Source organism: Pelecanus crispus, chromosome Z, assembly GCF_030463565.1.
Source record: "Pelecanus crispus isolate bPelCri1 chromosome Z, bPelCri1.pri, whole genome shotgun sequence".
In the NCBI taxonomy this organism is placed as follows: Eukaryota; Metazoa; Chordata; class Aves; order Pelecaniformes; family Pelecanidae; genus Pelecanus; species Pelecanus crispus.
Genome location: NC_134676.1, coordinates 62,379,675 through 62,407,176, shown reverse-complemented (window position 1 = coordinate 62,407,176; position 27,502 = coordinate 62,379,675). Strand labels below are relative to the sequence as shown.

The 27,502-nt window shown below is 39.2% G+C and overlaps 1 protein-coding gene across 1 annotated transcript in view; it reads right to left on the bottom strand.

Annotated features, from left to right (window-relative positions):
- Nucleotides 1-13,530: 13,530 nt before the first annotated feature.
- Nucleotides 13,531-27,502, bottom strand: part of FER (FER tyrosine kinase) — a 192,950-nt gene continuing 178,978 nt past the window's right edge. Inside the window, exons 18-20 of the mRNA XM_075725939.1 lie at nt 19,347-19,501; nt 17,926-18,048; nt 13,531-13,673 (exon numbers count right to left, since the gene is read on the bottom strand). Coding sequence (XP_075582054.1) covers nt 13,531-13,673; nt 17,926-18,048; nt 19,347-19,501 — 421 coding nt within the window. The remainder of the gene's footprint in view (nt 13,674-17,925; nt 18,049-19,346; nt 19,502-27,502) is intronic.

The window sequence follows — 27,502 nt, the reverse complement described above, 5'->3', positions numbered from 1 at the left end:
TGGGGCCAGTCTTGTTTAATATCTTTATCAACGATCTGGATGAAGGGACTGAGTGTGCCGTCAGTAAGTTTGCCCAAATTGGGTGGGAGTGTTGATCTGCTCGAGGGTAGGATGGCACTGCAGAGGGATCTGGACAGGCTGGACTGATGGGCTGATGCCAACTGTATGAGGTTCAACAAGGCCAAGTGCCAGGTCCTGCATTTGGGTCACAACAACACCATGCAACGCTACAGGCTTGGGGAAGAGTGGCTGGGAAGCTGCCCAGCGGGATGGAAAAGGACCTGGGGGTGTTGGTAGACAGCCGGCTGAACATGAGCCAGCAGTGCACCCAGGTGGCCAAGAAGGCCAACAGCATCCTGGCTTGTATCAGGAATAGTGTGGCCAGCAGGAGCAGGGAAGTGATTGTCCCCTTGTACTTGGCACTGGTGAAGCCGCACCTGGAATACTGTGTCCAGTTTTGGGCCCCTCAATACAAGAACAAACACTGAGGTGCTGGAGCGTGTCCAGAGAAGGGCAATGAAGCTGGTGAAGGGTCTGGAGCACAGGCCTTATGAGGAGTGGCTGAGGGAACTGGGGTTGTTTAGCCTGGAGAAGAGGAGGCTGAGGGGAGACCTTATTGCTCCCTACAACTACCTGAAAGGAGGCTGTAGTGAGGTGGGTGTTGGTCTCTTCTCCCATGTAGTTAGCGATAGGATGAGAGGAAATGGGCTTAAGCTGCATCAGAGGAGGTTTAGATCAGATATTAGGAAAAATTTCTTGATGGAAAGAGCAGTCAAGCATTGGAACAGGCTGCCCAGAGAGGTGGTGGAGTCCCCATCCCTGGAAGTGTTCAAAAAATGGGTAGATAGGGCACTTTGAGACATGGTTTAGTGGGCATGGTGGTGTTGGGTTGACAGCTGGACTAGATTATTTTAGAGGTCTTATCCAACCTTAATGGTTCTGTTCTATTCTATTCTATTCTAATTACCAAGCTATATTAGGGTAAAAACTTGGAATTGCCCCCCTTTATATCACTTGTTGATTGCTTTTTTTGCACCTGCTTTTCTGTGAATAGCCCTATTTTTGTGCTATGTAGCCGACTGAGAGACTGACTCTGTCTTTCTCCAGACTTCAGGCAGACTTGACCACCCCTGGTCCACCAGATCCCACCCCACTGGGTCAGGTCCACCTGTCTGGGGAAAGACAGATGGTCAAGGTATCTGTCAATAAATCAGCTGCAGAGCACAAAAATGACCCCTAGTCAGGTCTGGACATTAGAGACCTGACCCTCTGGGTCCATAACTATGAGTGAAATGGAAACTGCATATCTAGCTCCGTCATATTAGAAGGTGCTCTAATTATATCTAGCTAGATCTAGGTCACTGCAATTTTTCATTTCAAACTCAGGTTTATAGAGTATTGGAAAGGATTTTATTTTTGAACCCACAGGGCTATAAGTTTAGATGAGCAAGGGCCTTTAGGAGGCAAAATTTTTATGATTAAAAAATTAAAAAAGGGCTTAGTATGTGTTGGTCTAACTTTACAGTGGCTGTGAATTCTATGTGTTAGTGTTAACAGGATGGGCTTTCATAACTACTGATTGCACAGACTAAATTTTAATAATTGGATTATCCTACTTAACCCTTCTCTGTGCCTTCACTTTAGTGAATTACACTTAGCAATGCAGGCTTTTAAGAGAGGAAGTAGAAAAATAGTTCAATATACTCCAGCTGTTGCTAATGCAATCTCGTTTTTCCTGCAGCTATCGGAGAACTAATACATTGTGAGTTGAAAATGTGTGTCGAAGATGCATGTTTCTTTCCATTACAGCATGGGCAAATGCCAGTCTGTTCTTTTGAGGGTTCAAAGCTAGCTAGTAGTTTGATTTTACTCTTCCCTGACTTCTGTTTGCAGAATATTAGGTCACTGAAAACTGCAGGAGCTTAGTTGTTAGAAAATTAGAGCACAGTGTCTCATTATTCTGTATTCTCAACGTAGACCTATTTCTTTAGTCCAGATGCATTTCTGAAGACTGTTTATCAGCAGTGCTTTTAGCACGGCAGACATGCAAGGAACTGAGGGCAATGGAGGAGATGAATAGTGATGAAACTACATTAGAGAAGAGCTCTGTGCATTGCAGGGTTAGTGGTGTCTGCAGGTGTCATTGACTTGCATTTTCTCTGTGGTTATCTGCATCATGTCCTTTGAGGTTGTCCTGGTCTCGGCTGGGATAGAGTTAATTTTCTTCCTAGTAGCAGGCATAGTGCTGTGTTTTGGATTTAGGAGGAGAAGAATGTTGATAACACACTGATGTTTTAGTTGTTGCTAAGTACTGCTTACAGTAGTCAAAGACTTTTTCAGCTTCCCATGCTCTGCCAGGTGCACAAGAAGCCAGGAGGGGGCACAGCCAGAATAGTTGATCCAAACTGACCAAAGGGCTATTCCATACCTTACGATGTCATGCTCAGTATATAAACTGCAAGGAGTTGCCTGGGGGGCAGCAATTGCTGCTCGGGGATGGGATGGGTGTTGGTCGGTGGGTGGTGAGCAGTTGCATCACTTGTTTTTCCTGGGTCTCGTTTTTCTCTCTCTTGTTGCTCTCCTTTTCATTACAATTTATTATTATGTGACCTGTGATGGTCCTCAGCCTCCATGCTGAGCAAGTGCGACTTATCGCAGGTTTCCTCACAACTATTTGGTTTTGAGGGGTAGATCTACCAAACATCTTAAATACAGGAATACTTGGCTTTCGAGCCCTCTATGGTCCTTGGTCCGAGTTAAGCTCACAGAGTGTGGAGGTGGTGGAGACTTAGGGGCCCAGGAACAACATTGGTGGAAGTCAGCAGACCTAATGGGCCACTAAATTGAATATGCTGGAAAAGAAAAAATCCACTCCCTAATAGAACTCTTCCGGTCCCTGCTCTTCTACTAACTCCCCAAATCTGTTAAATCAGGCTGAAGCCAGGCACATACTTCTGCTTGGAGTCCTCAGCTGTGAGCCTCTTCCGCATCTCTGAGCAAGATTAATGTCTCTTCCTGATTCAACAAAAACAATATTTCTGCCAAACTTCAGGGGAGGTTTTGTACCTGAGTATCAAAATATCTTTGCATGTGCAGTATTTGGAACTAAAAGGGAGGGAAGTATGTCTGTCACTTGCAGAGAATAAGAACTGATCTCGCTTTGACATGCAAACATGGGGTGATTAGAAAAAATTGGATAGATGCAAGCAATGCTATCCAGTATCAACACGTCTGTGCCCAAACATCTTCTGTGTGGAGTTTTGCCAGTTGTACAATACCTGCAAGGTTACAACTCACAAATCAGCCATGCAGGAAAAGTCCCAAGTGGAACACTTGAACTGAAATATGAAATAAGTTGTTATGGTCGTGTTGGAATTGGGGCATGGGACCATTTTGCTATGGGAGACTGTTAGATTTGTTAGAGGAAGATGTGCCTGAGTGGTTAAACTGGGCATCTCAAGAATATGGAAATACTGTGATCTGCCATTTAAAGTCATCCTTAGGTTCCTAATGTCCCTTGGGATCTTCTGAGAAGTCTTATCAACTTAATCTTTTAAACTACAAGTCTTTTGAATCTACTTCTAAACTGTAAAAAATGTAGGACTGTACAAAGGCCCTGATCACCTTGAAGGCTCTTTTCTTTAGCCTCATTCCTAATTAACTGCTGTGACACTTCAGATGAGGAAATTTGATGAACCTGTGCTGCTCAATGTTTGGTAGTAGCAGGTTTTCATACAATATGTTTTTATTATTTGGAGGCCAGGTATCACTGAGCAGACAGATTTAGTTGCAGTAACCTTTTCTAAAATTATCCTGCTAATAAATTAATCTCTCATCACAATTGTACCAGAGCTATATGCAATCCCATGCTGTGTTGTCTTCTGTTTCAACACATACTAACAAATTCAGGGGACGAGCTTTCGACTTACATCTCTCCCATTCACGATTATTGGGAGATGGTGGGGAAAACTACCTCAGTCCCACTTATGAATCAGTGCTATAAATTTGCTTCTTTGCTAACTCCTTCAGTCAGGCACCAAGTCTTGCAAATTGCAGTGCTGTGCCAGCACACAGTGTGCTTAATAACACTGTGTGAGGGCACAGGTACACAAAAACTGTCTTTCTACCCGTTGTTGGGTACTTAAACAAAGTGCATGTGCAGGGAGCATAAGGCAGTGGAAGAAGTTCTTTCAATGGGGTGTTCATACTTTACGTTAGCCACGAGATCTCAAAAGATTAGTTTAAAATTTTTTAAGGCATAATAATTCTGATTTTTTACCTCAGTCATAATTTTGGTATCACAGTCTTTATATTAAGAAGGGATTATGGAGATCAAAGAAATTGCATCAAAGTGTGGTGAAAATGGCAATTATTACGGAGATTGGTTTCATTCAAAGTAAAGCATAAAGTAGCTTTAAACAATCTGCTTTAAAATGCAGCTTGCATTTGGAATGTGAGTAATATGATTTTTTTTAATATAAAGGGAACAGAGCACTAGATCATGTAAAAGAAACAGTATAAAGCTTGGATATGCCTTTAGATTGCTGCATTGCTCTTAACTGGAAACGCTTGTAGATTTTGGTTTGCTGTTGGGGTGCAGAATATGCACGTTTGCTTTCCAGTGCCTAGCTGCTTAACACAATTCTGGTTTGAGGAGAAACACATGGTGTAACATCCTTAAAACTGCAGAGCTCCAACCCCAAAGTTCTCAGCCTGTTTCAACATGTCCTTTCCCTTCTGTCCACTAGGTTACTCTTTCTTTCAAGACCCTCTGATACACAAAAATTAAACAAAAGTGACAGCCAAACTGTGAGTGAAGATCACACAGATACTAACTCCAGAAATTTAAAAAAAAAAAAAAAATTCAAATAAAATTGATTTTTTTCTTTGTGAAATGGAGTATTTTGAACTGTAGCTATTCCCAAGAGCAATGTTACCAGAGTTGATCTTCCACTTGATTACAGAAGCAAATGAATAAACACAATCTGTAAATACCAAATAAAATGAGACAGCTTGATACAAATATTTTACATTTATTGGAAGAGTACAGTAAAAAGGGGACTGCAGACTCATTAGTGGTAACTGGTCCATAGGAAAAGACAAAGGACTATTCAAAAATGGTCTGCAGTTTACAAGAATACTGAAATTCTGTTTTTAACAGCCTAGGAAAATAAAAAGTTAGCTTGAGTTCAAAAGTGTAACTTTAAAGTATATAAAAAATTGGCAAATAAATAAAGTTAAAAAGCAGATCTATTTAAAATTATAAAGGACAGACAACTGGCAACTGTATTACATAGTTACAATTTTCAGACTTGCTTAAAAGCCAGATAAACTCACAAACGTTGTTTCCCTTTTTTTTTTTTTTACATGTGTACTTTTGGGAAGAAGCACCCATTTCCAGTGTTATGTATTATCGATCTGTTTCACAAATATATTATTTTTAAACAACAAAGAGTATAAAAGGTGCTTCACCTGATATTAAACTTGCTGGTGCATACTTTGGCACAAAACTGAACAGAAATCTAAACACATTTGCAAACGGATCTGTGCCCCACTCAAGGTTACTGGTGTCAAAAGTCTTGCGTGTGCTAGCAGGTCAGTGAACCACTTTCCCTCCTTCCCCAACACCCCTCCTCTCCTTCCAGATGCCTACAATTATACAAAGGAAAAGTAACACATGCAACTGAAAAAGCAGCAGTCCTACGAATTGTAGTCCAAGTTTCATCTCTGGAAGTCATTTGAACATGCATGTAACTACACACTCCTTTAACAGAAGGGACAAGACAGGTGTTTATTGTTGGCTTTCAGTCCTCAAAATTTCTTTTTAGAAGTCTGCCCGCCTTTTGTGTCCTGTGTGATGAGCCTACATCATGAGGGTTTTTTTTTTTTCCCTGTTAAGTCTTTTTAGCATTGTAGTGAAAATTAGGTGGGAAGCTTGGTGGAAAAACATTACCTTGTTTTAGGTGGGAAGCTTGATGGAAAAACATTCCTGGTAACGTGTCAGTTAGATACAATTAACAATGGAAACAGGTACATTTCTTCTAGCTGTTCCATCTATTGAAAACTTTGGAACTGTGACATGAGCAAGCAGGAGGTGGAAGGAAGGAAAATAATACAGAGACTCCTCATTGTATATTGTGTTTATGCATTTTGTGACAAAGAAATGACACCATTTCTCCTTAAGCACTACAACTTCAGCTGATTTAAGGAATTAGCCACACTCAGAATTACAGCAAACTTCTGGTCTCTGGTGCGTTTATTAGTGACCCATAATAAGCATAGGCATGTTATAAAGAGGGGCCATGCAGACTGCAAGACCTTCTCTACGCATCCTGGCTGCATCCACGCTATGTATCAGACTCACTGACAGCACCTGTATTGGCTGCTTGAACTCAGCAGTTCCCTTCCCTGATAAACTAGAGAGGAAGGACAGTTCTATGTTCCTCTTGACTTCAAGTCAAATAAAAATACGACTATTGCAGAGATCTTGAGCAAGGAAGACTGCTGTTCAAACTGTGTAGCAGGTTTTATTTAGTGATATTTAAAATGCATTAAGCCATATCAACTCAGACATCTAGTGAAAGATCAGTTCCCTGTAGACTTCTCATGACTTATCAATGCAAGTTGCAAGTTTCAGCACTACATGGTGGTGGTAGTGGTGGGTATAATTACCAGCATAAGTAAATGTTCTATGATGTACAGAAGTCAAATTTCTAAAAGCAAAATGGATTACAATAATGAAAATTAACACTATTTGGGAAGGTCTGTTAAGAAGAAGGAAGTTTACAACAAGGCTTTGTTGGAATTAAGCCGCTGTTGTTAATTTTAAAGATATTGTTTGGATCTGGTCTGACAGCAAAATCATTCCTTTTTCAAGGTGCATATTTAGCTTTATCTTGCTCCCTAGTAGGAGCAGGATGCTCTGTATAGTAAACTAGGCAGTCAGGAGTGTTGCTTTGCTGATGTCTTCTACAATGTGGACAATTCACCATATATTTAGGGTTGGTAACTTGATTAAAAATGTGACTTGAACAACGTGCTTCACCTTGATTCACAGTTATTTCAATTTTCATACAAACACATTGCCACAGGCATCAAGGTATAACATCATTGTAATATTTTTGAGTCAAAGAAAAGCAGGGATATATTTGAACTTTTCTGTCACAAGAATAATTTTCTTGAAGTAAGTGAAAGGGCATTATCTGTGGTACATCGAGCCATCAGAATTAGGAAATGTTTAGGAGATGCAACAGTCCAGATCATTACAGCAGAGCTCAGCTAGAACTGTAAGCTTACTGCAGCCCTTTTTAAAGGAGAAGAAAGATTCTTTAATAATTGAAGCAAAAGATCAGAGTGAAGTAGTGTACATATGAGTAGTCAAAGGATTTTGTATTATACTGTATTTAACAATTGTGGAATTCTTTATATGTTGAGAAAGACTGAGCTGACTGTACATAATGACAGTAGCATGGAACTTTCTTTTTTAGTGGTGGATACTGCTGGCTCATACCTTCAACATGCGTAATCTAGAAGAAATCACTGACCAATCTGATTTTTCTTTTAAAAAACATAATTGCCTTAAATTGATGAAGGATTTCAGTGGAGAAGCATGTGCTCTCTTACTGTACCCACAAAACTGAAGTTATGTACTTATCTATAAACATTTGTAGTTCTAAAACTAGATGACAGTTCCAAATAGTAGCAATTTAGGAACACTTTCTTCCAAGCCTTCTTTGCTAGTAGCAATGTGAGTCCTAGGCTATCATACTGGTTCACAGGTCATACTTATCTATAAACTGTTCTGGGTGGTTAAAGGAAGAAAGAATGTTGCTCATGGCTCTTCTATGTTTTGACTTTATGACCTCAGTCAACTATATTTGAGGGCTTTATTTATCCATTTTATGTAAGTCTGCCTAACAGTTTTTGATTTAGAGAAGGCATACATAATCTGAGATCTACAAATGACCTACTGTCTAATAGCTATAATCTGAAACAGCTGCAAAATAACAATGCATGTAGCTAGCAATCTAATTAGTCCTTCATTTCACAAAAAAAATCCTAAACCATCTGACAATTCTAATTTAAGCTCTGCCTAGATTATGTCTAAGGAAATGGTGTTTGAAAACAGCTAAGAATATACAACTTCTTGAAAATGAATCAACTCAGAGTTAAGACCCAGGTTCTACACCTGGACATACATTCCAGTTAGAATTTTATGTCAAAGAGACAGGGAGACATAACAGGGACATAAGGGTAACTTAAGAGTTATTGGTGGAGGTAGCATTCTCTTAGAGAGAATAGTAAATATATCTCTGAACCTTCCTGTTCTATAGATTAGTAGTAAGGCTGAAATACAGAAATTGCTTTTGTTTATTTGACAGAGAACCAAAACCAGGTTGGCTTCTAGAGTCAAAGCTGTGAAAGTTTGGGGGATCAGCAGCTGCTGATTTATACACAATGTCTAGCTTCCAGCTCCTGTTCTGTGTGGTGCTTATTATAATGAACACAATGACTCTGATAACTAAATATGGAAGTTAAGGAAAATGTGGGAGCTACCAGGCAGAGCTTGCTGTACTTTTCAAAGAGAAAATCTTTGAAAGTTGGGTGTTAATAATGCACTAATAGGCGATGCTGAAAAGTATGTAAGAGCTGGAAATCACAGGTGCATTGTCACTTTCAGGAAAGAAACTGTGGCAATACTTGAAAAACAGTTCAGAATGTGACAAGTGAAAGGATTCTTCTGTTTTAACTTGGTGCTTGCAGCTTCTTCAGCTTTTTTTTTAGTTTGTTTTAGTTTGTTAGAAAGGAAAGTTATCCTGGGGGAATTCTAGTACAAGATTACAAAAAATACTCTTTCCTGTAGTTACTCTTAAAGAAGTTTGATAGGTTTCTGAGGTTGATGCATTTTTCTTGTAAGTTCCTACTGATGATTGTTTAAGGACTCCTTTTTTTTACAGAAATCTGCAGAAGAAAACTAGAAGAAAACACTTTTAATAGAGCTGATGTTCCAAATTTACCAGATCACTCTTAAAAACTCATGGTTGTTTGGAACTTAAGGAATACTGGACTTGCCCTGTACTTTCTAATTACTAAAGTCCTGTATCCCTGAAAGTGAAGGACAGCATGCATATGACTCTAATAAGAAAAAAATATGTACCTTGATTGGTAGTAGGGGTATCCTTCCCTCCACATATCCTGACTTGCTTAGCAAGAATGCTTCCAACAATATGACATGTCCTTTTGTGCTTGAGGAAAAAAAAGTTAATTGGTGAACTCTTCCTTTAATAGCAAACTATTTTATGCTCAGTTATAAAAATTTTACAAATGCAAGTGCAAACATTTCTATTGCCTACAAACAGGGCAGCTGTTATAAAAAGTGGATTCTCTCAATTAGCCTCTTTCTTCTTATTCTGTCTTTATAATGAGTTATCATTACTTGTGACAACCTGCCATTTTCAGAACTACTACTTTTGAATATCATGTCTGATGACACTATTTACACACTAACTCATCTCTTCAAATATTTCACTGTTTCAAGCGTGTCAGTGGCACTGCCATTTAAGGGACCTGACAGCAAGAATCATGGAAACAGGGCTAATAGTTAATCACTGTTGTTAATATCCATGCAGCAGCACATATGGGAAAATTTGGAGGGGAAGACATTTTTAAATGTCTCTGAGAGTTGGGTACTCTGTAACCTCAGGAAAGCGGTTTTTTCTTCAGTATCTTTACAATGGGTGCAAAAGGGATAACAAACTAGTTGTAAGAGATAACAAATGGATAACTTCATAGTTATAGTGATGTGCTTGTAGGATTTGAGTAAGCATAACAGGTGGTCAAAGACATGGATGAAAAAATACTTAGGTATGAATAATCTAACATTTTCTTAACCAGTTTTCTGTTTTTCGCCAATAAGATTAGGCTTACAACAAACTACAAACTGCAGTTCTTACTGATAGCCTTCTGGTGATGCATGTTCCAGTAATGACTTCCAATAAAAATATTAGGCAACTCTGCAAAAAGGCAGATTTTTGTTAAGAAGAAATGCAATGTAACTGTAGTTGCTAAATGAAAAACTAGTTCATTGGTTTTGTTAGAAACTAATGAAAATGCACATTTCGAAGAGAATGTCTCAGTTGGATGCTGACTTTACAAAGTCACACTTTGCTGAAACAAGGTTTGTTTTCAGAAAAGACACTTCTCAGTATTTTACTTTCCATAAAATTGAAATTCTTAGGAATCCTCATGATTTCACTGACGACTGAACTCTGAAGCTAACATGTGTGCTTAATTTCTACTGAAAGCAAACTAAGGATACTTCTTTTTCCCTCAAAACAATCTTTCCTAAAATGATGGATACAATTCCTTGGAAAAAGATGAAAATAACAGATAACCTGTTGAAGTCCATCTCATGTAACAGGCTGAGGTATTTCTACCTTACCCTTAACAGTATTCAGAGTTTCTCCCATTTAGGAGTGTAAAAAAATCAGGATTCCCTCAGGCTCCCCCTGGTTGGGACAGTGCTGGTGTAAGAACCTACCTGAAACACTACACTTGCAAAAGAGACTGAGTTGTAACTTTTTTGTGAGTTCTCCAGGGTAAACACAGTACATGAGACAAATGACCAGTATCTGGCTAATCTACGAATAATGCAAGACTAAGTCATCAAAAGTCCACAGAAAGCAGATATGGCAGCTTCGGTTCTTGAATACCATGTCTTTCTTTTAAATTTGATTGTATGGCAGGTTTGTTTGTGAACTCCCCTGTGAGAAGTTCACAAAAACTTAAAAACAGTACCTACAGGTATGGATTCCACTTCCTAATTCCTAAATTGTATAATTGCAATAATTACAAGTGAGACATGATGAACAAGTTCTGCCACAAACTACCAAATGAGTTGGTAAGAAAACAGTTTAAATAATTGAAGAGATATGTACCTGTGTTTAAATTTATTCTATACCTATAAACTCATCCTGGTATTCTCCCAAAGAGTTATTATTTTTTAACTGAACTGATGCCTACTTCAGGAATGATAATAAATTTTCTTGCTGCTGTAGAAATACCGTATTTTTAAAAGTCTTTAAATTTAAACAGAAGTGTGATATGAATTACAAATGTTAACTATTTCAGAATAAAATATGAGTACAATTTTTATCTTTACATGAGAGTCAGGATGGTGACCAGTTAATTTAAGACAAATAAAATGGTATTTTATTTTATAAAAATAAAACAGTATTTCTTTGCTGTCAAGAGGGCGTACAGCAAAGAAACAGTTCATCTCTTTCATAGAAGAAGAATATTAACTCTCCAGCGAAGCTATGAATGCTGACAGAGGAGACACCGTTATCCTTACTTGCGTATGTTAGTGATGCATACATAAGGATCTGCAGTTGGATGAATCTTGGATTTTTCCAGATGATAGTGGAACATTCCTTCAATCTTAGTACACTTGTATTTGCATTAGCATACTAGCAAATTAAGGCACAAACTTTATGTGCTACTTAAAAGCATACAAACTAACAAGAATGTTTCCCATTGCTCTTGAAAAATATCTTTGGGCTACTTGGAAGTACAGAACTAAGTAAATATATCCAGTATGCTTGTAAGGAGTTTTAAATTTATGCCACCAAGTTCTCCAAGCACTATACCTTCATGGGTATGTGTATGCTTCCTTAGCTCCCAGAAAAACATCACTTAAGAAATGCAAGGAGCATTCACCATTCCTTATACTTGGATGCTGATAGTTCCACCTCAAATGCAGATGATGTGCTCCAGCACAATCATCCATTGTTTTATTTGGACACTAACTCCAACGTAACAAACAAACTCTTCTAGACTACACATATTTTGGTCACACATAGCCCTTAAACATTACTACTCAGTACTACTATAAATACACTTTAGAGAGCAGAAATGTTGTGGGCACTAGAAAAGTCACCTTAACAGAAATAAAAATGTAATGTAGCCACTTTCACTACATCTTAATCCCTAACAATAAAATATAGGGCTACTTAACATTCCAGATGCTGTGTCATAGTTCCTGTTTCTTACTTGCATTAGCAGCAACTGTCATCACTTGATCCAAAAAATTTTAGTTAATTCTTAGAAAAATTTTAAGCACCTTAACTCTGGAAGTCAGCCCAGGATACTGTAACTTGTTCCTATTCCTATATAGGGCCCTAGAAAATAATTCCAGCTGCAAAGGGGACTCAGAGTAACAAACTGTTCCTTTCCTCCCTCTCCCATCTGGTAAGTTTTTATTTGTTCTGGCGGATTTTTTTTTTTTTTTAATATATATGCAAGGTTTTTATTCCTGGTGGCATTTAAAACTTGCCTGTCCCCTGTCTTTTGGAATCTGATTGCAATGATTTAAAAAAGTTAGAAGGTTAGTATTTATACTTTGCCTTGCTCAGCCCGTCAGAGGTTTTAAACATACTTCTTTATTTTGATTTCTTGAACAATTTCCTTATGCCATACAGAAGTAGTATTTTCCTTTGGATACTATGCATGCAATGTACTTTTGCTTAGCATAAAGTTTTGTAGGCTCCAACTACATTCTGAGAATTATTACCAATTTAAGGAAAAAAATCAGGATCAAAAGCAAGTCTAGCAATTCACATTCCTTAACTCCTCTAAGATCAATGACATTTGTTATCTGCTGCTATCATTAATAAACTTCTTTCTGTTGGCCTACTGCTTTTACATATTCTTTGGAAGGCAGATGATTTGCAGTATTTCTTAACATGTGTAGTCAAGACTTTATATTGGGTTTTTTGTTTCTTAAATAAACATAGGTCATTGTAAGGGAGACATATTACTGAATTCTGATGGATTTGTAGGAAGAAAAGGTGTGCCTTAAGTAAATCACATCAAAAGTCAGAATTATTTACTACAGTATGGTAAGAAATACACAAGTAACTCAATTTCCTACAAAAGAAAATTCTGGATTTCACTGTTCAGTAAGTATATTTCAGTAAGCATATTTGCATCCAGAATCTAACTGACCTTCATCCTTAAAACAAAGTATCACTTAAAAATATCAGTTGCGGAAAGAACTTAAAAAATATGAAAGTTTCTAGTTGAAATACTTGTCAAAACTGTCTTCAGTTTTAAGGCCAACATGTATGTCACTACATTAGAGTGCTGCTGGTGTTGACATACGGGACAGGGATAGCAGAGTGAGAACACAGCTTAAAAGTAGAAAACCTCTGAAAAATGTCACTAGCAGTTACTTGCTGTAAAACAGATAGAAGCCACAGTCCCTTAAATCTATAGTATGTGCTTTTCTATTTACACGTAACCTAAATGACAATATTACTGTGACTGGATATATAGCATTTTGCAGTATATGTCTTTAATGCAGGTGTAGACATCATTCAAGATGGTACACATGTATATATAAAACCCAGTTAATTTCAAAGTAATCCTAGAATATTGCAAACAATGTTGTATAAACGCATAGTGTTTGAGGCAAAAAAATTACTTCACTGGAAAACAGTCCCACACATTGAATTTGGCACTTGTTTATCACTATGTCACTTTCTTTTTGATTGAAGACAGCTCTTTCTGAATCTCACTGAATTTTGGCCGGTTTTCTGGTTTGTAGTCCCAGCACCTCTGCATAATTTTGTGTATTTCTTCTGGACATTTTTGCGGTGCTGACATTCGGTAGCCTGGTACATAAAAAAAAAGGGTAAAATGTTTAGCATTGAAAACTGATGCATATTGACAAATCTAAAAAGAAACAAGCAAAGTTCAAGATCATTGCATTAAAAAAGATCTTCAGGGTAATATGAGGAAAGTCTTCAATACAGAACCTATACAAGATAGATAATTATTAAATTAATCAAAGCTCAGGCACCAATGACATTTAAGTTGGGCATGGTAAATTGCCAGCATGCCTCTCATCCCTAAGGGCAGCAACCTGCCTAGATTTGTTTCCTGTATCTTAGGAAGTAGCTACCCTCGAGGGTTTAATTGTGTTACCTTTTTCCCCCCTACTGTGGAAATCAATAATAAACATTAAGATGGGAGTAAATTTCTTTGCTCTTTTTCAAAATGGATCAACCTTTATTCTCATGCTTCTTCCCTTTTTTGTCTCCTTAAGAAGCTCCCTACCCACTTGCACTTTAACCATTCATTTTTCCTCATTCCTGTTTTCTTAACTTTTATGTTTTCCCATCATCTTAACTCTCTTACACTTCTGGTTTGCATAGATTGGCAGTGGCCTTCCACACACCTCTGCTGCCATCAACTGAAGGAGGTCTCTGACTTGGTGATGAGCAGGAGAATGAACAATCAGTTAAGTCAGTTAGCAGTTAATCATCCAGAAGCCACAGATAAGTGGCCATTCCAGCATATCATCCATACCCTGGACCAAAGAGATGTACTCACAGCAATGAAGGCAACTTCCCAATGAGTAGGAAGTTGGGCAAATATGCCAGGAGGACACCATGCATGAACAAGGACCTCCTGGACAAATTCAAACACAAAAACAGGTAATATGGGAGGAATACTGGAACATTGTCTGAGCATCCAGGGATAAAGTTAGGAAAGCTAAAGCCCAAATGGCACTGATTCTGGCCAGGGATGCCAAAGACAACAAGTAAGTACATAGGTGACAAAAGGAAGGCTAGGGAAAATATGGGCCCACTGCTGGATGAGGTAGGGCACCTCATGACACATGACATGGAAAAAGGCTGAGGTACTGAATGCCCTCTTCACCTCAGTCTTTACTACCAAGACTGGTCTTCAGAAATCCCAGGCCCCAGAGACCAGGGAGAAAGTCTGGAGCAAGGAAGATGTGTCCTTGGTGGAAGAGGATCTGGTCAGGGAATACTTAAGCAAAATGGACTTATGTAAGTCCATGGGCCCTGACGGGATGATGCACCCATAAGTGCTGAGGGAGCTGGCTGATGTCACTGCAAGGCCACTCTGAATAGTCTTTCATCCCTCATGGTGACTGGGAGAAATCCCGGAAGACTGGAGTAAAGCAAATGTCACTCCTATCTTCAGGAAGGAGGACCCAGGGAACTGCAGGCTGGTCAGCCTCACCTTGATCCCTGGGAAAGTGATGGAGCAGCTAATCCTGGAAAGCACTTCCAGGCACATGACAGACAAGAAAGTCATGAGGAGTAGTCAGCATGGATTCACCAAGGGCAAGTCATCTTGACCAACTTGAGAAACTTCTGTCATGAAATGACTGGCCTGGACTATGAGGGGACTTCAGTAAGGCTTTCAACACTGCCTCCCATAAAATCCTCATGAAGACACTGTTGAATTATGGGCTGGATGAGCAGACAGTCAGGTGGATTGAAAACTGGCTGAATGGTGAACCCCAGAGGGAGGTGATCAGTGGCACAGTGTCTAGTTGGAGGCCAGTAACTATTGGTGTACCCCAGGGATCAATACGGGGTTCAGTCCTGTTTAATGTCTTCATTAATGAGCTGGGTGATGCGGCAGAGTGCACCACCAGCAAGTTTGCAGATGACACCAAACTGGGAGGAGAGGCCAATACACCAGAGGGTTGTGCTGCCAGCCAGAGGGACCTGGACAGGCTGGAGAAATGGGCTGACAGGAGCTCATGCAGTTTCACAAGGGGAAGTGCAAAGTCCTGCACCTGGGGAGGAGAAACCTCAGGCACCAGTACATGCTGGGGGCCGCCCAACTGGAAAGCAGCATGGCGGAATGGGATCCAGAGATCCTGGTGGACATCAAGGGTTGAACATGCAACAGCAGTTGGTCCTTGCAGCAAAGAAGGCTAATTGTATCCTGGGCTACATTAAAAGTGTTGCCAGGAGCTCAGGGGAGATGATCTGTCCCCTCTATTCGGCACTAGTGAGACCACACCTCCAGTGCTTCTCACCCGAGTACAAGAGAGACTTGGACACAATGGCCAGAATCCCATGAAGGGCCACCAAGATCACGAAGGGACTGGAGCAGCTCTCACATGAGGAAAGGCTGAGAGACCTGTGAATGTTCAGCCTGGAGAAGAGAATGCTCGGGGGGGATCTTACCAATGTATATAAATACCTGAAGGGAGGGTGCAAAGAGGACGGAGCCAGACTCTTTTCAGTGGTGCCCAGTGACAGGACCAGAGGCAATGGGCACAGACTGAAACACAGGAGGTTCCTCCTGAACCTCAGGGAACACTTTTTCACTGTGAGGGTGACCAGGCACTGGCACAGATTGCCCAGAGAAGTGGTGGAGTTCCTCTCCTTGGAGATACGCAAAAGCCGTCTGGGAATGGTCCTGGGCACCTGGCTCTAGACGGCCCTGCTTGAGCAGGGGGTTGGACCAGATGACATCCAAAGGTTGCCGCAGACCTCAGCCATTCTCTGACTCTGTGATTCTATGAACTTTTTACCACATGTACGTCTCTGAGCAAATGACAGGCAGTGGATAGTAAAGTGAGTTGGCACACACGACTCTGCAGCTAAATTCAGCTCCGTGACCCCAGACTTACTGCACAGGTCTCTGCATCTCCCTTTCTAAAGCAGAGTATAAATGACACTGGCCTCATGCAACAGGTAAACCTGAGAAATATTTTTTCCTTTGTTATATTGCACGCATCTGCTCTAGGTGCTGGATTAATGCATGTAATGTCAAAGGAGAACAGCTGGTCTCTAGAACACTTACAGACAGGACAATATGAAACTATCTAAAAATCCTTTCCTTCATAAAGTTTCCTCTAGAAACTAGTTCTTCAAAACAGTGACAGCAGCAACTACTTTTTGTCCTTAAAGTGAAGTGATTCTATATAGTTATTTAGAACTGAAATTATCCTGGTTTAAAGCAAGCATTCCAGTGACTAAATTCACTGAAGGCTCTTACTAACTGAGTAATTGAGATAGGTAAGATCAGAAAGAGAATCTGGAGTGTCTTAGCTGACTATCCTAACGGAAGAGCTATTATGTACTGAAAACCAAGAAAACAGGCTGATAAAAGAAATGAAAAATCCATTAAAAAAAAAGGAAAAATAATTGCTGATGTGCCAACAGGAGTATTTTCCCCACAACATAAACAGCTGAAAAACCATAAGAATACTTCTAAATCTTTGAATTTTACCAATTTCAAGAGATTATTATTCTCAGTGAATTAAAACAGAATCTCAGTACTTAGTAAGACTTGTTTTTAAAAACAGACCTCTGCTCTGGAAAACACTGGATTTTTTGATTTGGCCTTTTAAGGAGAAACTTGGACGGTCACCTACAGTACTTATAACAAACACTGGCAATCTGTATAAATCAGCAAACTAGTTGGTTTTTATTTTTAAATCATTCAGCAGTTTTACTAGCTTAGAACCTGTTTATGAATTACACAGTAACGCTATGTAGAGGAGGAACAGTTCTGAAACACCACTAAAGATGATGAACATAAATCAAAGTCCTGAAATCCTGCTCAGAGTTACTTGCTACTTTAAATAAAAGCCTTTTGATTATTTTGTAAAACAGAAATGTGGCTTTTAACACTCAACTAGCTTACCATTCTCCACCATAATTGCTAAAGTTTTGTCTGAAATGTTTTAACAGAGAAGATGGAATGACACAGTTTTTTCTTCTGGAAGTTTAGAATATTTATACCTGCATTAGCATAGTCTCAAATAATTCATTCTGGCCAAGCCTCTGCTATGCACAGTAGTAAATCCCTCCTCTCTATCTTGCCTTTTAGCTCTGCAACAATGAAAGTCAGCATGCTGTAAGTCTTATGTCCTTTAAGTCACTGGACAGTATATTCCTTTTTCCAAGAAGCCTATATGTCGCACTACTCCTCCCAGAAAGCTAGATTCAGCAATTAAAAAGTCTCATTATATTTTTGCTAAAGTTTCTGGGTAACTTGTATATTATTTCTTTGCCATTTTATACTGTATGTACTACATCCTTGTGAATCTATACAGCATTTCTTTCACTCCTTAGAAATAACTACCTTTCTCAACTTGTTCTCGTGCTTGTTGGTTGGTCATTCCAGGGTATGGACATACTCCTAAACTGAAGGTCTCCCACAAAAGGATTCCAAAGCTCCATACATCACTCTCAGATGTGTATCTCCCTAAGAAAAGGAGAGAAAACCCTCAGCTTAATGCACAGAGCAATTAATGTTTCAGATAATTACGGCTGCAAATTTTCTATTTCTGCAGATATTTCTGTTGTCCCTGATGGATTCACATTAAGGATGGATTCACATAGAAAACTTAAGGCTCCTAGCCCTTTGAAACAGGATCAGTGAAAATGTTACCTTAAAAATCCATTTTCAACATTACTTTCAGCATTTTTCATGGCTGTTCTTTGTTCCATACTATTACACTGTATATATGTGTCTTCTTTAAAATATACATATGTTTATGAAGGTATTGTTTGTTGATCACTAATCATTAAACAAACCAAACTAAGCCACTTCTGACTAGAAGAAAGGAAAATAAATTATAATGACAGTTGGTGATATGACAACTGTTCTGACATCAGAAAGTTCAGTTTACTGTTAAACTAAGTATCACTTCCAGCTGCGCTACATTAGCTTGTGTGCCTCATAGATGGCAATTATGGACATTCACTATGCTCTTTGTAGTAAGATCAATTTTCTTGTCTATGTATCAACTCTCTTCAGAGTTTGGCATCCAGTAATTTAACACATTTCATTGAAATAATTCAGTAGATACAAGATAGGTGATTAGGTTTTTTTAAAGGAAGTACAAGTTCTGCAGAGTTAATTATCTTTTCCACTATGACATCATCTGGGAAAAAAAAAGGCTTGTTCATTCACAAAAAAAACCCTCCACATAGTGATTTATTAACATGACAAACAACTCAAAATGTTGTACTGGAAAAACGTAATATTAAACATGTATTTTAATTTTGAGAGAAAAGGAAGCAAAAATGCCTTACACTTGGCCTAAATATGTAATTTTATTAGGAGCTTTCCAAACATTTTTTTCCACTTGCTGGAAGTGACAGCAATCATATTGCTCCAAGCAAAAATAATGGTATGGAATGGCACTGAACAGCACCCACTGAACCAAAGGTTCATTTTGCTAATGATTATGATTTAGATGACTGACTAGTCTACTAGAATGAGTCAGCAACATAACCAGAGCATTATTTTATTGCTGTGTAATAGCAACTTTGGTGTTGCTGCCTTATTCTTTTTGAAGGAAAAACAGTATTTTATACATAACTTAAGTAAGATTGAAATATTAAAATTATTTTAAACATTATTGATTTGAACTGGATACTAGGAATATGTATATATACTCAAATATTGCCCACGGTGTAGTCCTGGTGCTCCTTATGCTACTTTTAATTTTTTTTTTTTTTTTTTTTTTTTGCAAGAAGATAGAGGTATGTCCTTACCATAGTTGAGAGCTTCTGGAGCAGTCCACTTAATAGGAATCTGCTTTAGGCCTGACGATGAGTACACGCCATCATCCTCTTGCCGGGACATTCCGAAATCGCTTATTTTCAAAATGTTGCTTTCACCTACCAAGCAGTTTCTTGCAGCCAGGTCTCTAAGTTAGAACAAGAAATAAACCCCCATATATTTACACATTTGAAAGTACTTGAATCCATTTAAAATGGCTGAGCCCCTCAGTCAAGATGGTGGTGCCTCTCAGAAAATGTATTTAAGAAAGGGTAAAACGGACTGCACGGAAGCTGTGGAAAAGAGGAGGGAGGAAAAAGTGTAAGAAATAATCCTGTGAACATCAAGGTTGGTGAAGAAGTGGGGGGAGGAGGTACTGGAGGTGCTCCAGGAGCCGAAGTAGAGATTCCCTTGCAGCCCTTGGAAGGACCCATGCTGGAGCAGTTTGTGAAAAACTGTATCCCCTGGGAAGGACCCACACTGGATCAGTGTGAGGAGGAAGGAGCAGCAGAGAGGAGCTGTTATGGGCTGACCGCAACCCCCATTCCCCATCCCGCTGCACCCCTCAGCGGGGGAGGAGGTAAAGGAGTCAGGAATGGAGTGAAGGGTGAGCCTCAGAAGAAAGGAGGGGTGGGGGAAAGGTATTTCAGTTTTCGTCTTTATTTCTCACCATCTATTTCAATTGGCAACAAATTACGTTCCCCAAGTTGAGTCTGTTTTGCTGTGACAGTAATTGGTGTCTCTCTGTCTTTATCTTGACCCACAAGCTTTTCTGTCTTATTTTCTCCCCATGCTCTTGAAGAGGGGGGGGTGGGAGAGCGGCTGGGTGGGTGCCTTGCAGCCAGCCAAAGTCAACCCACCACAACTGCCCTCTGAGGTCACACAAATAAACCCACAGATTAATACATTAGAGTTTATGCAAAATGAAACAGAATTAGAGAAGACGGACCACTTAAAAACAAGTCTGAAGTCACAGTCTCCAGCTGAATATACACACAAATATATAAAACAGCTCAATACGCACTATGTTACATAGTTTGATGTTAGCATGTGGTATTGTTTGGTGAAAGTAAGAGAGCTGCAAAATAAAATCAAATTGTTATCACTCATACTCTGTCTGTAAAAAGTATCACCGTGAAACTTCAAGAATTTATGGCTTAGGTTGCAAACATACTTTAGTAATTTTTTTTTTTTTTAATTGTTTTACTGAATATAGTCTAGATTTTGTGACAGATGCACTTAAGGAGTGGAAAAACTAATGAGGTCATATCTCAAAGAAAATGTACAGAGTTAATTAAAATCATGGACATCTTCCTACCTCAGTCTACCTAGCTTTTAAACATGTTCTGAGTCAGATTAAGAAAAAGCTATATACGGAGCTATCTTAGGTTTATTCCTCATACGTAAGTCTGAATATTAGGGAAAATACACTGTAAATAGTACACAGTATGATGCTTGTAAACAAGGATTACACTCAGCTCACATAATTTTTGTCTGTTTTGAATGTGACAGTTTTCCTTCTCTTTCTGAGTCACCTAGAGGAAGTGTTTTTCATCATTACTGAAAATTTACAAAAACACTTCCATGAAAATCAAACCGGTATTTGAGAAAGTTGGCAAAAATTGTGATACTATATTCAGGATATACATAAATTAACACCAGATCTTCTGAAAGACCACAGACATACAAAGCTTTTGCTGATGGAACAGTGGTTTTGAAGCTGCCTATTAGCTGGCAGCAGGTTGCAGAACGATACTATTCAAGCTGCCATGCTGCACACAAGTGCCAAGGGAGGAATCATGGGCCAGTGGTTAGCTAATGGCCCACAGCATGTGCGGGTGGACACAACTGTCAAGTCCACCATCAATCTTTCCAGGCAAATTGCTTCTTTCTTTTTGTCTCAGTTTGTATCAAATAGAGAAGCATTTCCATTGCCATCTTCCACAGAATATCAATAACATCTTATGAAACAGTGAGTGCCAAGCTATTAACAATACGATAGAAAAGGATGCATTATGATAAAAACTTACTAATAAAGCTACTAACAGCAAAGTAAATGCAGCAGTGCTGGTCATGAGTCTCACAGTGTTAATACGTTTCTGCTTTTAGCCAAAACTCTCACATTTTTGAAGCCGCAATATTATGTATTACTTTTAATACATAATTTGTGTTAATAAAGCCTTTTGAGCACTTAATATATTTACTTCTGACTTAAGCAAATTTGCTTTTTTCCTTTCTCATGTGTAAGGTAGGCTCTTTCACTTATTGAGAACATACTTTAGATGTGAACTTTTCCTTTTTCCTTCACTTTAGTCATAATCTTTTAAAAGGACTTTTGTAATCCCCCTCTCAGGCACTTAGTTTTCACAATTCTTGTGAGGAGTTGGTTCTTGGAATACATAGAAACCAACAATGTTTAGCAGATCCAGTGATATTTAAAATCATGCTAAATCCCACCAAAAGCTCTATTACTGTGCACTTTTAATAACTTGCCACTCAGTGGGGTGAAACATTATGAGTACAATTTCATTCTCAGTGCTCTGCCACCAGCCACTTCAGATTCTGCAGTAACATCCACTGTAGATGTGTTTTTCAAGTTCTTTTTTTCCCCTGTTCTTTAACTTGTAATTTCTTCACAATGTCTGTTTGACTAACGTTTATTATTTCCTTCCACAGGCTTACAAATGTCCTGAAAATGAGAGTATCTTTTTAGCATTTCTGCTGTCATTTTACATCTGTTTCATATCTTTAGTGATTTGTTGCTGAATTCCAGATTTCCTTATATGTATTTGTATGCTTAAAAACATTTTTAAAAACTTTGTTATGCTGAAGGCTATAGCTACATCAAGCTTTTTTTTTTTTTTAATTATTATTCTGAGGGTTTGGTTAAGATTTTTCATTACGTTTCAAACAATTTCTTCACTGTTTCTCCTTATGCCTGACAGCCTCCTTTAAAAGGATGTTCATACTTTTCAGTCTAGATACAAGAGAAAATTACCAAAAATGCACTGTGATTTATTACAGAATTTATAGCCAGAATCTGAAAAAAAGAGCATATTAGAAACAAAGCGCCTTCCCCTCAACTACTAAGGAATAAATATTAATATGTAAATTGGAAATTTATTTTTTAAGCTCTGCTGTGCATCCCTACAAACACAAACAGGACATTGACAAGGAATCGCTAATATGGGTTGAGTAGGCTGAAACTGCAAGACATAGCTTGTAAGACTTTTGCTAAAACTCCAGTAGCCAGGTAAAGAGGAAGCAGAGGTAGTTTCTCTGGGCTGGGAGTTGTTACTACTGGCATTCATGTCTGTCAGTAAAGACACAAACCTCATAAACTTTTCTCTAAGAACACTCTTATACCCCCTCCCCACTTCCTTCCACCACCTCAAAAGAACTACACAACAAGTAATACCTAGTATTTCAATGGAATTCCATCAGTTAAAGCAAATCAAAACAAGAGAGTAAACTCCTCATTACTAAACCAGCAGGACAGACTGCCTCACTGAACTAATTAGCCATTTTATGTCCCCTCCCTGGATTGTGCAGTTAAAACACTCTTAGGTGATAAAAGCAAGTAATTAATTAGTGAACAGGACCAGTTTATCTCATCTGCACATTTAATTCAATGAAAATAGTCTATTACCTAATCAAAAAAGAAGGGGTGGCAAGTTACAAGTGAAACTGTTGTTTTTTCATGGACTATAAGATGCTACCTCTCCTTCAAACACCTGGGGTAATTTCTAAATCAAAACACACCTATTTCAGAACTTTCTTGATAGGCATATGCTGCTACTTTTGCTTTATGTGGAGAACACAGCAAACAGTACGTGCCTAATAACAGACTGGGAAAATATTAGAGAGTCAGAAACACATCCTTCCATGCAGTCTATGTCTTTACACTTTGCTTTACTTATTTCTTTGTATTATTTTAACTATCACATTATGAATACTAATGGAGCAATACTAACTACAATGCTAATAATTTCTCTCAGTTCCTTATATAATGCAAGTCCATCTTCATCTTCACAGATGAACAGTGCCAGGAAAACAGAAAATCCAAGTTAGATGTAGTAGTGATTTCTCAATAATGTCAGGTGTTTTGCTTGCTATCTGTAGTTTTGGATATTGTTCAGTTCCTCTCAACTATGAAATGAGTAAATTTTCCCACCTTTTCCCAACTTCACCATTAGTGACATTCAATTACTCCCTCTAAAGCACTTCACAATTTTCAGATGAAGGACTTAAAAATTTTGCAAAAAGAATTCAAAAGGAAAAAACTAATAAAACAAACCCCAAATATTTGTATTCACTAGCTGAACACAAGCATAAACCCAATATTCAAATATAAAATATGCTCCTTAGATAGTGGGAGGAGTTGTTAAGCTTTTTTAAATATACTGTAAGGATAAATGCACTGTTGAGGACCACAGTGTTCCTAATTCAAAATTCCAAACATCCGTGCATTATTATTGTCATCCCCACCCTCAAAAAATGTACTTGGTAACTGTTACGTTCCTGATTTTCTCTAAGTGTTTTGCTCAATATGTGATAGATTGTGGCACAGGTCACAGTAGTAGATGACAGAAAGCTACAGCATCCCATTCAGAACAGCAGAGTAGGATGCATTTGGTTCACGAGGACAAGAGCATATTGCTTCATCTGTTGAGGATTGCACAGCTCAGTAAGGAAACCACTGCCTGCAGTGAACTTAACCCTCAGTCCCCTCCCACAAACCTTCATGCTATGTACATTCCTACAGCTACATTTTTTGAACAAGCTGTCCTGGACTGTACAAACACAGCAAGAATAAACTCCTTAATGAACTGCTGTACACAAAAATATATTCATATTTTCTGTACCACAGTTCGTTACTGCAAATGCCTTCACGTACACATACTTGAAAACAAAATTAAGATATAAAGTCAGATAAAAAGTTTACTTACTCTACAGTCATTTCTGATGAATAAGTATAGTGTGAGAATAAGCGGGTTGTATTCATTTTTATAGTCTGCAAAAGTCCTTTACTAATGAACAAACACACAATTAAAGTAAGGTATATCTTGATGTAGGTACAGACATTGGGCACACTAGGTTAGATACTTTACTTAATTATTTTTGTAGAGGAGTAGTACTACTGACTTTAGGACTTCAAACCAAATACTTTCCCCAATATGTTTATGTTTCGGAGTCAAACTTTCTGTATTACTTCTTGACCATGACAGAGATCACTCATAACTCTAAGGGCATAAAGTGTCCCTTTGAAGGTACAAAACTGCTATATAAAGTGTATATAAATGCTATATAATTTTATCACTTTTCACAGTTGTAGTTCTGGTCTCCTAGTATGTGGTGTTTGACATACAGAAGTCTAGTTCTTAGAGTTCAGTAACTGTGTTAAGTATGAATCTCAATTTTCCTTAAAAATTAAACTGTTTAAGATGGATGACTATGAAGAAGACACTGGAAACAACCCCATGCAGCGCTACAGCCTTGGGGAAGAGTGGCTGGAAAGCTGCCTGGCTGAAAAGGACCTGGGGGTGTTGGTTGACAGCCGGCTGAACATGAGCCAGCAGTGTGCCCAAGTGGCCAAGGAGGCCAACAGCATCCTGGCTTGTATCAGTAACAGTGTGACCAGCAGGAGCAGGGAAGTGATCGTCCCCCTGTACTCAGTGCTGGTGAGGCTGCACCTGGAATACCATGTCCAGTTTTGGGTCCCTCAATACAAGAAGGACATTGAGGCGCTGGAGCGAGTCCAGAGAATGGCAACGAAGCTGGTGAAGGGTCTGGAGCACAGGCCTTCTGAGGAGTGGGTAAGGGAACTGGGGTTGTTTAGCCTGGAGAAGAGGAGGCTGAGGGGAGACCTTACTGCTCTCTACAACTACCTGAAAGGAGGGTGTAGTGAGGTGGGTGTTGGTCTCTTCTCCCAAGTAGTTAGTGATAGGATGAGAGGAAATGGGCTCAAGCGGCATCAGGGGAGGTTTAGATTGGATATTAGGAAAAATTTCTTCACGGAAAGGGTGGTCAAGCATTGGAACAGGCTGCCCAGAGAGGTGGTGGAGTCATCATCCCTGGAAGTGTTCAAAAAATGGGTAGACATGGCACTTTGGGACATGGTTTAGTGGGCTTGGTGGTGCTGGCTTGATGGTTGGACTGATGATCTTAGAGATCCTTTCCAACCTTAATGATTCCTAGTTTTACTTTCATTAAAAAATAATCCAGCCACCAAGACAGGAAAGATGAAATTAATTATTACTCTACCCCTAACTGGTTTAGTGGTGGACTTGGTAATGTCAGGTTAATGGTTGGACTCGATGATCTTAAAGGTGTTTTCCAACCTAAACGATTCTATGATTCTATTCTATGGGGGCTTCATTCTGCTCTCCATCCCTGTTTTCCAGCTTAGGGGGCTGGGTACCCCAAGAACAACTGGTCTTACTATTAAAGACTGAGGCAAAGAAGGCATTAAGTATCTCAGCCTTTTCCTCAACCTTTGTCACTGTGTTTTCCCCCCGCATCCCATAAAGGATGGAGATTCTCCTTAGCCCTCCTTTTTTTGCTAATGTTATTTATAGAAACAGTTTAAAATTGTCCTCTGCAGCAGTAGCCAGATTAAGTTCTAGCTGGACTTTGGCCCTCCAATTTTGCAGCCTCCATAACTTCATGACATCTTTGCAGTCCTCCTGAGTTGCCTGCCCCTTCTTCCAAAGGTCATAAGCTCTCCTTTTTTTCTTGAGTTCCAGCCAAAGCTCTCTGTTCAGTCAGGCTGGTCTTCTTCCAGCACAAGGCTCATCTTTCAGCACATGGGGACGACCTGCTCCTGTGCCTGTAAGATTTCCTTCCTGGAGAATGTCCAGCCTTCCTGGACTCCTTTGCCCTTCAGGACTGCCTCCCAAGGGACTCTGTCAATCAGGCCCCTAAACAGGCCAAAGTCTGCCCTCCAGAAGTCCAAGGTAGCAGTTCTGCTGACCCCCCTCCTTACTCCTCCAAGAATCGAAAACTAGCATTTCATGATCGCTGTGCCTAAGATGGCCTCCAACCATCACATCACCCACAAGTCCTTCTCTGTTTGCAAAGAACAGGCCCAGCAGGGTGTCTTCCCTAGTTGGCTTGCTCACCAGCTGCGTCAGGAAGTTATCTTCCACACACTCCAGGAACCTCCTAGACCGTTTCCTCCCTGCTATATTGTATTTCCAGCAGACATATGGTAAGTTGAAATCTCAAGGGCCAGTGCTTGTGAAACTACTCCCAGCTGCCTCTTCATCCTAGTTGGGTGGTCTACAACAGAATCCCACCATGGTACCTGCCTTTTTGGCCTTCCCCATGATTCTTACCCATAAACACTCAATCCTGTTGTCACCATCATTAAGCTCTACACAATCAAAACACTCCCTGACATACAGGACTACACCACTGCCTCTCCTTCCTTGCCTATCCCTGCTGAAGAGTTTATAGCCATCCATTGCAGCACTCCAGTTGTGCGAGTTATCCCACATGTTTCCATGATGGCAACTGTATCACAGTCTTCCTGCTGCACAATGGCTTCCAGCTGTGAGACTTACGAATGTCTAATGTTTTTTCCCCCTTGTACTTCATTTTTATGTTGAAACAAAGGTTTGCAATTCACTTTCTTTTGTGTGTTGATTTATTTCATTTGTTTGGCAGGAAAGCTTACCTTACCTTTGTCCAATGTGAATAACTTAACAGAGTACATTATTACTCCCTGCAATTTTATAGTAATGCTCAACCTCCTATAAGTAGCTGCTTTTTCCTTTCTAAAGTTATGGGAATCAAGATTTACACAGCATACATTTTATAGGCATGAGAAAGCCCTTTACAAATTAAGTTTGTACAATGGCACAGTAACCTATCCAGCCTCCTCACTTCTCATAAAGTAATGGTTTACACCATGAGAGTGAACTCTAGAAAAAAAATTTACAAAAAGCAATCCTAGTGATAGTCTTAATGAAAACTAAGGGCCTGGATAGTCCTAGGACTGGATGATAAGTAACTTTATGGAAATCCTACAATATTAGGGCAACTGAAAAGTGGAAAACACCTTCCAGAAATCCCCAATGACATTACACACAGAGGAATAATACCACTGCTGGATCCCATGCAACCAATCCTATGCTCTTGAAGTTTT